At 40.8% G+C, this 13,992-nt stretch overlaps 1 protein-coding gene across 1 annotated transcript; it reads right to left on the bottom strand.

Annotated features, from left to right (window-relative positions):
- Positions 1 to 7,185: 7,185 nt before the first annotated feature.
- On the bottom strand, positions 7,186 to 9,872 carry LOC109133542 (PLAT domain-containing protein 1). Its single transcript, XM_019249384.3, has 2 exons — positions 9,736 to 9,872; positions 7,186 to 7,874 (listed from the first exon to the last, which is right to left on the bottom strand). The coding sequence occupies exons 1-2, from the start codon at positions 9,805 to 9,807 to the stop codon at positions 7,476 to 7,478; spliced, it is 471 nt and encodes a 156-aa protein (XP_019104929.1). The 5' UTR covers positions 9,808 to 9,872; the 3' UTR covers positions 7,186 to 7,475.
- Positions 9,873 to 13,992: the final 4,120 nt, after the last annotated feature.

Here is a 13,992-nt window from a genome sequence, read left to right as displayed (position 1 = left end):
GCTCCTCTAGAAAGACGAGAAACCAAAGCAAGACAATCTGTTTCAAAAATGACACGTGAGTGGAGGTGGGCATTGGCCAACCTGATAGCATAACACAGAGCCTTCCCTTCTGCAATTTCAGGCGACCACCAAGCTCGGATTCTCTTCGTCGCCGCCCACAGAACCCCGCCACCAGAATCTCGTGCCACCACCCCTAAACCAATCCATCCATCTCCTACAGCAGCCTCGGCATTAACTTTAACCACACCCTCCGGAGGGGCCTCCCATACTACTCCCCCAGCACCCGAATGTCTATTGTTACTGCTTGGAGTAGTCACACTACTACTGTAATTCCAATAGTCACTGCATAACTTATTCGCCCGCTCCACCAGGACTTGGTTAGGGATGCTTTTGTTCTCAAACACGCATTGGTTACGCCGAAACCAAAGAGACCAAGCAAGCACCGCCCAGCCTGCCACCCTCTCAGCATTCACATCACCCCACCCCTCCAAAAGCTGCAGAACCGAGTTGACCCCCTCGCTTGGAATCATCTCCATAAAACCCCCCAACTCCAAAGCTTCCTTAGCCATCTCACATTCAAACAGCAAATGACACACTGATTCCGAACTCAGCTTACACAGCGGGCAAATATCGTCTTCAAGCAGGTGGCGGTATTTAAGGAGAGCACGAACTGGAAGGGTACCCGAGCAAACTCTCCACAGGAAGTGACGAACTTTCAGGGATACATTGAGACTCCATATTCGAACCCAAGCTTGCTGGAACTCATCAAAATTGCATGACTTCCCCACCATGTATGCGGTTTTAACCGAGTAAAAACCGTTCTTCGAGAAAGCCCACGTTAAAGAGTCACTAGGTAACCTCTCGCTGAGGGGTAACGAGAGAATGGCCCGCGCCTCAGCCTCCGAAAAGGCCACTGAAATTTGATCCAAACGCCAGCAGGCTCGGTCTGGATCAATGAGCTCACTAACGTTTTCCAGACCTTCCACCCGAGGCCCATTCAAAAACCGGTGACCCTCAATGCAGACCCACGGATCCTCCCATATTTTTATGCTCTTTCCATCCCCAACTCTCCATAGCAAGCCCTCTTTCAATAGAGATTTTGAACCCCAAATACTCTTCCAAGAGAAGCTATTGACAAAACCCAAAGAAGAATCCAGAAAAGAAGATCGTGGGTAGTATTTGGCCTTCACAACGCGCCCCATTAATGAACCCGGAACTTGAACCAACCTCCACGCTTGTCTCCCTAGGAGAGCTTCATTAAAGACACCTAGGTCCCGAAATCCCAGACCTCCTATACACTTCGGGTTACAGAGAGCTTCCCAGCTCTTCCAGTGAATTTTCCGCTCCGAACCCCTCTGCCCCCACCAAAATCTAGCCATAGCAGAGTGGATAGATTGAATAACAGACACCGGTATCTTGTAGACACTCATCAGGTACGTGGGAATAGCTTGTATAACCGCCTTCAAGAGAACTTCTTTACCAGCTCGAGAAAGAAGCTTCTCTTTCCACCCTTGAAGTTTTTTCCATATCCTACCTTTTATCTCATTAAAGACTTCCTTCTTTGACCGCCCCACTAAAGTGGGAACACCTAAATATTTCGAATGCCTCTCAACTTGCTTCATAGCCAGAAGTTCTGTCAACTCTTGTCTCCGTTCAGTACCAACGCCTTTACTAAAGGTAATCTCCGACTTTTCCGTATCAATTTTTTGTCCAGATGCAGCTTCGTATTTGTTGAGAATGTCAACTATAGCAATGCATTCCTGTCGGTTAGCTTTAGCAAACAGCAAACTGTCATCAGCAAACAAAAGATGAGAAACCTCCGGGCCACTACGGCTGGCTTTAACTCCATGTACCTGTTTCTCAATCACGGCTCTAGATAACATAGCAGAAAGAGCATCAGCAACCAATATAAAGAGATAGGGAGAGATGGGATCACCCTGTCTGAGACCCCTAGAAGGGGTGACCAGTCCGCACACAGAGCCGTTAACCACAAAAGAATACCTCACTGAAGAAATACAATCAATGATCACCTTCACCCAACTCGCATCAAACCCCAGTTTCAACAGCAGATTCCTAAGAAAATTCCACTCCACCCTGTCGTAAGCCTTGCTCATATCCAACTTCATCGCAATCGAACCCCTTCTACTCCGAGATCGAGATTTCATAGAATGGAAAATCTCGAGAGCAATAAGAGCGTTGTCAGTGATGAGACGACCAGGGACGAACGCACTCTGGTTTTCCGAAACAATATCTGGTAAAATTACTTTGAGCCTATTCGCTAAGACTTTCGAGGCAAGCTTATAGATAACATTACACAGACTGATTGGCCGAAACTCAGACACCAGCGTGGGAGTTTTCACCTTAGGAATCAGGGCCACATTAGTGGCGTTAAAATCATCAGGAGGGCGGGTACCATGAATAATACCGGAAACCGCATGGGTCACATCATCACCAACATAGTGCCAGAATTTCTGATAAAAAATGGCATGCATGCCATCAGGCCCCGGAGCCTTACTAGGGTGCATTTGTGACAGCGCCTCTAGTATTTCTTCCTTAGAACATGTACGCAGAAGCATCTCATTCATTTCCGTAGTAACCACAGAGCTCACAGAGGATAAAACATAATCAATATCAGACGAACTCGGAGAGCTCGAAGTGAAAAGGGAAGAATAATACTCACATATGATTTTTTCCACTCTGTCAATATCTTCACACCACTCCCCGTTTGTATCAACAAGTCCCTTTATATAGTTCCGCTTCTTCCGTTGTGAAGCTTTATGGTGAAAGTATTGGGTGTTTTTATCACCATCTCTGAGTTCAGCTACTCTAGAACGAAGGTGCCAGTACGCCTCTTGTCTATCAAGTAACCCATCAAGCTCGTCTTGTAGCTGTTTCGCTGTCACACTATCAAGTAAAGTATGCCCAATCTGGGCAGCAGCTAAACGTTGCTCCACTTTTTTAATATTCTTCCCCAAATTCCCATGCTTCTCCCGACCCAACTCGCCAAACTCGCTGCAACAGCCTTCACCCGATCACTCAGCCCCTTTTCTCCAGCCATGCTCCACGCCTCGCCAACCTTCTTGTCACAATCCGGGTCCAAAAGCCAGGCGGTTTCAAATCGGATAGGACGTTTCCGCTGCTGGCGAGTAATGGGATAACCCCCCATCCGCAACAAGATGGGCGTATGGTCTGATTTGAACCGCGCCAAGTGAACCACATTCGCCCGCTCAAAGCTGCGACACCAATAAGGATTGGCAACAAATCTGTCCAGCCTTTCTCTCTTTCGAGTTCGAGGGTCACTCCCCCGCTCCCAAGTGTACCATGATCCCGTAAAGCCCAAATCCCTCAGCAAAAGATCATCCATAACTGCACGAAAACCCAGCATGGCCTCCCTCTCAACATCCACAACTCCCTCCAGTTCACTCGAGGACAACACTTCATTAAAATCACCCCCAAAAATACAAGGGCCATTATCATTATTCACAGAGCGCATCAACTCCCACGTCTTCGATTTTTGAGAAGCTTCGGCCCACCCGTAAACCCCCACAAACTTCCACACTAACCCCGAAGCGAAAGTCACATTGCCACATATATGATGTTTACAGAAGGAAACTAAATCAAAGCACACCTTTTCCCCCTTCCAGAAAACACATAAACCACCAGAATTCCCCTCACTATCCACACCAATAGCACAGTTAAAACCCAACTTAGTTTTTAAATTTTCCGCAACAAAAGCACTAATCATCGTTTCCGAAACAAAAAGCAAATCCAGGCTATATACATGGCTCCAATGACGGAGCATTCGAACTGCCCGGGGGTTGCCCAAACCCCGACAGTTCCAGCACAATATATTCATAATGCCGGGCGGGGTTGGATCTCGCCAACCACCGCCTCGACAGTAACCAAATCACTGCCATTCTCCAAGATCTCGATCATTTTCAGCTTCTTCTGAACTCCCTCACCTTCGTCCACCACGTCATCAGTGAGCATGTATTCAGGGAGCTTTCGTTTCTCATTAAACTCCGAACTAAGTTTAGGAGTTTGGGACTTATCATTTTTTACCCCAACTTTACTCACAATTTTCTTCTTCACCCTCCCTCTGCTATGATGTTTAATACCACCATCATGAATACCCAGCGAAAAAGTGAGATTTGGACTATCACTAACCTGAGAAAATTGTTCCACAGGAACCACGTGTGCATGGGCCTCCGTAGATGGGGATAGCGTTGACTTGTGGACCGCATGTTCCATATTGACATGAATACTTTGGGGTGCCATAACCACTTTCCTCCCAGCCAACTCCCCTCGAGCCGACGCTTCCCTCTCTGCCTGACCCCTGCCTTGACTATCCCCAAAATCCAATTTCTTCGGAGCAGCTAGAAACTTTTTTGCTTCCTCTTCCAGCTTCAAGCGGCCCTTACGTGGAGATGCCTTCAACCAAGATCCCCACTGCTTCTCTTCCTCACGATCATCCTCCGAAACCTCAGAACAGTCTCTTTCCATGTGCCCTATGTGACCACATGCGTAGCAAAATATTGGAAGTCTCTCGTACTTTATATCTACAGCCACTACCTTTCCCTCTGAATTTTTAATTTTCTGAATCCTCCGCAGAGGTTTTGTCACGTCCAAGAGGACGCGCAATCTTGCCGACTTATCCCACAGAACTCCCGTCGACTCCACCTCCAGCACCTTACCAAGACTGCTCCCAATCGCACCGACATGCCGCTGCGTACGACTATCTAGGGGAAGGTTATAAAGTCGGATCCAAAACGGGCAATGAGATAGGCCTATTTCTGAAGGTTGAACCCCTCCCTCCACTTTTTGCAGCATCACAAGGTGTTGATCGAACGTCCAGGGGCACCCATCCAACACCCGCATCTTGTCCCTACTAGACGCGAATTGAACCACAAACAGCCCGTTCTCAATAGGTCGGAACAAAGCATGCTTCGAAATAGCCCAGATTTGGTTCATGGTATTCTTAAACGCCTCGAAATTAAAAGGACGAACAGTCATGACTTTCCCAACCAACGACAAATCGAGGGGAGAATCATCGTTCGTAATAGACAAGTGGTCAAAGTTCACAACTTCATCTTCCGCCGCCGTAATTTTCAAATTCGAGTACCTTAAAGCGATATCATCTGCCATAATTGATTGGGGTTGATCCTACTAGAGGATCCGCTCGCCAATCGAGACCACAGACTCCCTAATCGAGACAACTCTTGCCCCCCAAGACTGGAACACTCAACCCTAGAGAGAAAACCCTAGCGAGAGACTATTGGCTCGATCAAGATTATCCCATGTAGGTTAGGTCGGCACGAATGAGGTATTAATGACATTTTGTTAAATGACATGAAGTCAAAGTTACTGGCCAATAGCAAAATTGAAAACTGGATCATTTTTATTGTTAATTTCTCAAGTAATCTAATATTCTATTAATATAGATATGTACTCTTAAGTAATCTAATATTCTATTAATATAGTATATTTTGGTGGACATTGATCTAATATAAGTTTCCTGGCTTTTCACCTCAAAGACATACAATGTAAAATTGAATCTACTTATTTTATTTTGTCATATTTATGAGAAGTAAGATTGTAATTTTATTATATTTCGAAAAAAGATAATAGAGAATATGGAAGAGAGGGATAATATTAAAGTAGTGAAAACCTAAATGTCGCCCTAATTTTTTCAATCATTACATTGACTAGGACAAATTGAAATTACTCACCCCTCGATCAGTACTCGCTCCTCATTAGAGATGGCAATGGATCTTGGACCCGTCCCAGATCCGTGGATCCAGATGCGTTTTGAAGGATTTGGATCTTAGCATTTTTGGACCCTGCGGATCTAGGCCGGATCCAGATCCCACACAAAAGAAACGGATCTGGATCTTATGGAGAGGATCCAGATCCGACCCGTAGATTCATTTATAGTTTGAATATTTTAATTCTTAATTAGTAACTTAAGGCTACTGTTTATTTCATTCTCATACAAGATTGAATATTTTTAATGTTGGGATGTTGCTATATTGTAGTTTGGTGAATGTTATAATAATTATATCATTTAGCGATAAAATATTGGCAATTGTTTGTACAACTTTTTGGGGAAACAGTCAGATTCAGGTCCAAATCCATAGAACCGTGGATCTAGTGGATTCGGACCTGGGTATTGCCTTTTGAGATCCGGAGGATCTGGTCCGAATCTGGGTCTAGGCTCAAAAAACGGATCCGGATCTGGCACCACTAAGAACCGGTCCAGATCCGGCCCGTTGCCATCCCTACTCCTCATACTCCACAACCACTCTTCTAACTCTCTTTTTTAGGGACTCTTCTAACTCTGTTAATTTACTCTTTCTCTTTGCAAAGTTATTTAGCCTCATTCAATTGCCGAAATTTGTTCACCAAAAAGTCGAGGACAGGATATGGACCACGGTGACCAATTTTTTTATCCATATGAATCACAGGAGCATAAAAATAAGGAAAGGGGATTCAAATATGTGATATATCGTTCACATTACCTCAAGTTTAACCAGTAGGCCAAGACATCAGTTGTTCCATAGTGACCAATTAAGGTCGTATTCTAATTTTATATTACAGGATATGTACTATAGACATCCAAGAAAAGCCACAACGAAGGCGTCTGGCTAGTAAAAATGTCCAAATCATGGCCAAATTTCTCTAGTGGATGTCCTAACCATGGTATGGACACACCCCTTAGTCTTGGCCGTGGCTGGGATGTCTACATGGTCGAGATACTTCCTTCTTTTCAAAAAGATTGCACACTTCTTTTCTTTTTACCATTTTCAATGTGAATTTTCTTAGTGTTGAATTAGTTGGGTTAGGAGGTGTGTGATTATAAGGAAGAGGACTACTTGTACTTTTATTAAGTAAGGTGCATACATGTGAAAATAAAGAGGGAGGGGACTAGCTTAAAGTTAATTATTGTTAGTTGTTAATAGACGGGTTTCATTTTTATAAGTAAGGATAGTTTGGTAAATTGAGACCTTTAAAGTTACCAGATAAGGAAAAAAAGTGTAGTAAATAATGTAAAACATTTATATATAAGAAGTGTAACGAGTAATTTAAAACGAAGGAGATATGTTTCCTAGGCTTTTTTGTACTAGTGAATAATATATAATTTTGACATGTAAAATTACACTAATTATTGTATGCTCATAAGTCCGATGAGGCAATAACTTAGATGACATTGATCAAATCAAACCATGGAGAGTTAATACAAAAACATTGAGAACAAATGAAGTACTACTACAAGTCTACAACACATACTCACCCATTCTTAGAGAACACATAGCGCACACTAAGAAATTAAACCAGAAACATGGGCACATGGCATATAACACACTATATTGCCATCGCCCTTTATTACATTTCAATGCAAAAAAACCAATAACAACTTAATTTTAACCATGCACGCATGATGGATGCAACTTTGAAGATATTGAAAGCCAAACAATCTAGCATTGATTCTTGACAACAGAAAGTGAGTAAGGAGGTTCGTCTCTTGCAAGCCATTGGTTAATGTTGAACCTTCTTACTGGCGAGGTGGTGCTCTGCATTTGGAGCGTAACGACGGCGACTTCCAAGTACTCGACATACCAGGCAGGGCTAGAACCACCATTGTTGTGGCTCAGTTCTATTCTGCATATTGGGGAAGGGAGACAGTCTCCTGGGATATTAAACCTATCCAATTGACCCCTTTCAAAGTAGTCTTTTGATCCAACACCATATGCTGACAGATTTGTAGCATCTACTGAATGCCCTTGATTGTCATGAAGACGAAGCAAAACCTTAGCATCTGTTCCTGCCTTATTTATGGTCCCAGTTTTCAAACTCACCACATACATACAGTCATACTGCATAGGCAATTAGGCATAAATAGAAAGAATGTCAGTCTCGTTAAGCATTCTCCTGATGAATCGTAACTATCATAAGATCTATTAAAAAGTGGTCAGAGTTATGTATTAATGTTGAGATTAATCTAGTTATCCTAGTTGATATAATATCATATAAGTCTAGTACATGAGATATTGTATTGAAGTTCATAAGATAGAATTAGAAGATGTAGATTATCTACAACTAGGAGTCTAATTGGATATATTTTATAATACAAGGTTAAAAAATCTTATTAAACACTAACTCCTAAAATATATCCAACTAGACTCCTAGATAGATAATATAATCTATATCTCGTAATTTTAACTTATGTTGGAGTTTAGATTTGGTTATTGTTGTTAGTTAGGTTGTTAAGATTCTAATAGTATTGTAGTTAGTTTGTTAGATGTAATTCTAAAATTAGTTTGGTTATCTATTGTAATTAGTATAAAGGGAAATTTCCTCAGGTACCCTTGAGGCTTGGCGTAATTCCCAAATTACCCCCACATTGGAGATTTCCTCAGATACCCCTGAGGTTTGTGTTTGGGCTCAAGATACCCTTACTACGGACATAACCTTAACTCTGTTAGGTTTTTCCTCTCTCTCTCCCCAATTTTCTCTCTCCTCCCATCCCCCCACCCAATGCCAACACCCCTCCCTCAACCAAGGCCAACAGCCGGCGACCACCACCCACTCCAGTGCCGGTGACCTTACCCTCTCCCTTTCCCCCACCCTCGACACCCCCACCCTAGCCCTCCCTTTCCCCTACCCTCAACACCCCACCGTAGCCCTCCCTTTCCCCATTCTCGATTCCCCCACCCCACCCTGACACCACCCCCTTTCCTCCTATCGAAAATGACCCCCTTCCCTGCCTCCCATCGTGAGTCGACCCCCTCCCCTTCCCCACCCAGATATGCCGCCACCAAACCATTAAACCCGCCCTTGAAACCACCACAGTTTGTTGTTCTAGCATGGCGCCAATGCCGAGGGTGAGGGAACCAGGAATAAGGAAGGGAGGGGGTAGGGTTGCCGGTGCCGGAGGGGGGGGGGGTTGGCAGTGGGTGAGGGAATGGGAGGAGAGAGAAAATTGGGGAGAGAGAAAGGGAAAACGTAAAGACGTTAGAGTTCCATCCATAGTAAGGGTATCTTGAGCCCAAACACAAACCTCAAGGGTATCTGAGGAATTCCCAAATGTGGGGGAAATTCGGAAATTACCCCAAACCTCAGGAGTACCTGAGGAAATTTCCCTAGTATAAATAGGTAGGTTGTAATATTCTAATACTTCACTTTTTTACTTCTTACATCAAAATTATATACACATTTCATTTATCTTTCTCTCTACACTCCTCGAGCTCTCTCTAAGCCATCAATGGCTGAGTCCACTCTTTTCTTCCCCCCTAAAACACAAATTCTAACATGCACTAGACCTCTATTAGCACTATAATATCATATATATATATATATTTTATTGACTAGGAATTAGGATAATTCCCCCCTAAAACACAAATTCTAACTACTGAAAAGATGGCAGAAGCATTATTTTGGGTGAGGGAGCTTATACAGCACAAAAAAAAAAATACAAATCCCCCTAAATTTCTAAAAGATTGATGTTTGTGAGTATGCATGTAGACTTGTAGAGTGACAAAAGTAAAAATAAGCAAATTCTAAGCCATGAGCTCGTGAGCAATCAACTTTAATATGGGAAGCCTAATATGTCTAAACTAGAATAATATATTGATTAAGTTCTTCTAGTTTGATTCATGCATAAATTCATACGAAAGAAAAAGAGAAAAGCAATATGAAAAGAAAATTATTTATGTTGTAAAATATTGATGTTCTTACAGAGTGAACAACCAAGGCTAAGGAGAGGAAGACCACGACAAAACTGAAGCAATAAGCTGCACCCTTTGCCATCTCGATTGCTAAGAGATTGATGTTATTTGAGTTTTGTGTTCCTACAAGCTAAGCTAGCAGCACACCGTCTTATTTATAGTAAAGTTGGTCAGTAGCGGCTAATAGGTAGATTGCGCTGTACTCTATTTAAAATTACTTCATCCGTCTCACAATATAGTTCCCGTTTCTTTTTGTACGGTGTTTAACAAACCAGCACGTACATGTCTTTAACTATCAATACTTTTGGTTATATATTAAAAAATTTAAAAAAATAAAAATTACATATTGAGACAAATCTAACAACATCGTACATGAGTATGTTTTTTTAAATCTATCATGAGAATATTTGGTCAAATTAAGGTTTTAGAGTTTAACTATGAAAAATGAAACAAAAACTATATGCCTAAGCTTTGTTGAACAATTTTATACAAAAGATGTGCCGTTGTTGTATAGATGTAGACGTTGTATATCAAAATAATAAGTGTTGTCTATAAAAATTCACCATCTTATAATACAATTGCTTGCAAGCATTAACAACTTTTATGATTCAACAACTTAGAAAATCTGGGTACTCAGTTCCAGATCCAAAACCGGCTAGACATGGTGGGTCCTGAACTGAAATTGGTCCTGCTGGGATCGAGTCTGGGTCAAAATTTGAGGACCTGGTCGTAAGTGGTTCCAATACTGGATCGTAAAATTTTGGACCCGTTATTCAATGGGGACCCAGTAAATCTAGATGCTTGATGAACCAGGGCTCGAACTAAGTACCTAGTGGAATTTTTTATATATGATGAATAATTTAGTCTTAAAACTTATTAGCTTGTTAATAGAAGTTTGGCCGAAATTATATTAAGGGATACTAATACATATATGCTATGGTTCTTATTTTAGTCTTTATTAAGATTAACAATAAAATAATTTAGCTTTTGAATGCCATTGTGTACTGGATACCCAATACTAAAATCAGTTCCTACCAAATCGAAGACCAATTCTAGAAAGTCACCTCTAGTCAAAATCGAAATTACATCACACTTCTAGAGAACCGAGTACACGGTGTTGGAACTGGTCTCAACTGGTTCCAAAATCAATTCTAGAAAATGACTACCTGGTCCAACCAATTTCGATTTCGGTTCCAAATTTTAGGAACCGATTCTGATTGGGTTCGGGTCCATTTCTCGAAACTTTGATCGAATACCCGGTTGTGGTCACCCCTAGATGAGAGGGATAATATTAAAGTAGCGAGCACCTAAATACCACCTTACTTGCTTCAATAATTACCCTAACTAGGACCATTTGAAATTTTCTCTTTCTTTTTGCAAAATTATCCATAAACTTGTGCTGGACCGAGCCTGTTCACGAGCACAGTCTGCGGGCTTGGGCAATGGCAGGATGAGTCGGGCCCGAGCCTGTGAGTGGCGGGTCATGCCAGACCGGGCCTGAAATTTTTAGATTTTGTCCACGAGTCCGCGGGCCGGGCTCGTGCCTCATACGTACCTAGTCCGTGTTTAGTGTTGTTTTTGCTAAATTATTGGCAGTTTTAGACTAAAAAACAAAGAGAAGGAACCTTCGGCCCCTGGGTCGGCCCGCGTGCCATATAGGTGGGCTCGTGTCCGGTCAGGCTTGAAATAAATTCTTTTGATCGTAGCATGCTTACGCCCATGGGTTGGGCTGGGCCTTGAGTGGGCTCGGATCAGGTTGGGCCCAAACCATGCCGGCCCGCATGATGGTATGTCCCATGTCCACCTCTAGTTATCCTTTCTCATTTACTTGTCGAAATTTGTTCACCAAAAAGTCAGGAGATGGGATCGTGTTCTATTTTATTTTACAAGAGATGTACTATAGACATCCAAGTCGTGGCCAAATTTCTGTAGTAGATGTCCTAACCATGGTATGGACACCCCTTAAATGTCTTGGCCGCGACTGGGATGTCTACATGGTGGAGATAACTCCTCTGTTTCAAAAAGCTTATTTTTTTCGATTTCTAATGTAAATTTTCTTAGTGTCGAATTAGTTGGGTTAGGGGTATGTGATTATGGGGGAGGGGACCACTTGCACTTTTATGGAGTAATGTTCATATATAGTAATAAAAAAAAGGGGGTTGGGACCACCTTAAAGTTAATTATTGTTAGTTGTTAACAGGTAGGTTTAATTTTTGTAAGTAATGGTAGTTTAGTAAATTAACACCTTTAAAGTTACTAGATAAGGAAAAAAAGTGTAGCAAATAATGTAAAACATCCATATATAAGAAGTGTAGCGAGTAATTTGGAACAGATAGACTATGTTTCTTGGACGTTCGACAATTATAATAAAAAAAAATCACCAATAGGATGGAGATTGGAGATCATGAGCTTTGTACCAAGAAGGTATCTTTTCCGGACGACATTTTTTTTTACGATGGTAGGTGAGTGGTTCTACTGTGTGCCGCTAGAGTATGTGCGTGTCAATTTATATTATGCATGTTTTCTTATCTATATGAGTCACAAAGGCAGTACAAAGTATAAAAAAGGGGAGGGGATTCGAACTTGTGACTTATCGTTCACAACACATCAATCTTAACTACTAGGCCAAGACAACCTTGATAATTTATTATGCATGTTATTCACCTTAAAGATATACTACTAAGGGTCTGTTCTCTTCGGCATAAAACAGTTGAACTGAACTGAATTGAATTGAACTGAACTGAATGGAACTGAACTGAACTGATCTGAACTGAACTGAAGTGAACTGAACTGAAAAGAATAGTGATATGTGAGAGTAAAAGTATTGTCAAGAGCTGAACTGAACTGAACTGAACTGGTCTGAACTGAACTGAACTGAATTGAAATGAACTGAACTGAACTGAATTGAACTGAACTGAACTGAATTGAACTGAACTGAACTGAAAATAAGCTGGGGAGAACAGGCCCTAAGTTTCAAGTTTGATAAGTTCAGTTAACTAAGTTTGAATAAGTTCGGATTAGTTTAGTTAAGTTCAGATTAGTTTTAACATTTTATAAAATGAACTTCTATATTAATTGGGAAAAATACTAGATAGTTTATTTTATTTTTTTTGAGGAGATACTAGATAGTTTAAGTACATCTAAATAAGTTCTGTTTGAGTTCATGAGAATGCGTGTGAAGAGAATGCACCATATATTAATTGGGGGTGTTTGGTTCATATAGTGGTATGAGTTTGAAATCAAGAATGAGATCAAGTTGGTATAGGTTTGGAGTTTGATACCTAATACCATGTGTTTGTTTTATTTGGGAATAAAGTTTTTTCTTTTATTTAATACCTATAGGTATTGATATGAGCCAAACTCACCTCCCCTTGAGTTTCTAAACCCCATATCTTATGCGTTTGAGGTATGGTTTTTAATTCTATCAAATAATTAAACAAACACTAAGTATGAGTTTTGCTCATTCTAAACCCATACTTGATACTAGAATTATGTGAACCAAACGTTCCTTTAGGCTATGTTTAGTTCACCTGAAATTTTCTGATCTGAACTTATCTGATCTGAACTTATTTTTTCTGATCTGATCTGAACTTATTTTTTCTGATCTGATCTGAACTTATTTTTTCTGATAACAAGATCTTATCTTTTAGTTTTTTTTCAATATATAAGAAAAAATATAGTCATGTGGGGTCTTGTTTGATTCGTCTCAATGAGTACTTTATTAATATTCAATTATTATAATTTTTACTAATATATAATGAAAGATATAATGATTTTTAAATATAAGCCTGATTTGAAGTGAACTTATTTTTTCTGATCTGATCTGATATAAGCAAAAATAAGGTAAACTAAACATAGCCGTAGAGGAATAACAAACAGGAATCCACGAAGGGATGGAGAAGCCTTGAAACGTGCATCCGCACTAATTCCCATATAGATTGTATCCGTGCCGTGACTGCCGTCCTTTTTTTCAGGAGTAAAGTAGAGTATGATACACTAGTCATCTAGTCTCAATGCAAACAATTAATGATATACGTAAATTTTGGCCATAATCACAATCTATTCCCTCCGTTCCATAATATAGTGCTTGTTTCTTTTTTCACGGTCTCCAAAACGTAACTTTGACCTTTAATATCTTCAATTCTTTATTAATAAAAAATATAAAAAGTTGATATTATGAAACTACACATTGAGACGAATCTAACAAGATCCTACATGAATATGTTTTTTTATATATACAAATGAGAATATTCGGTCAAAGATTTTA

The sequence above is a fragment of the Beta vulgaris genome, chromosome 5 (genome assembly GCF_026745355.1).
Source record: "Beta vulgaris subsp. vulgaris cultivar EL10 chromosome 5, EL10.2, whole genome shotgun sequence".
Classification (NCBI taxonomy): domain Eukaryota; kingdom Viridiplantae; phylum Streptophyta; class Magnoliopsida; order Caryophyllales; family Amaranthaceae; genus Beta; species Beta vulgaris.
Note: the sequence above shows the minus strand (reverse complement) of the source record. Positions and strands in the feature narration are given on the sequence as shown.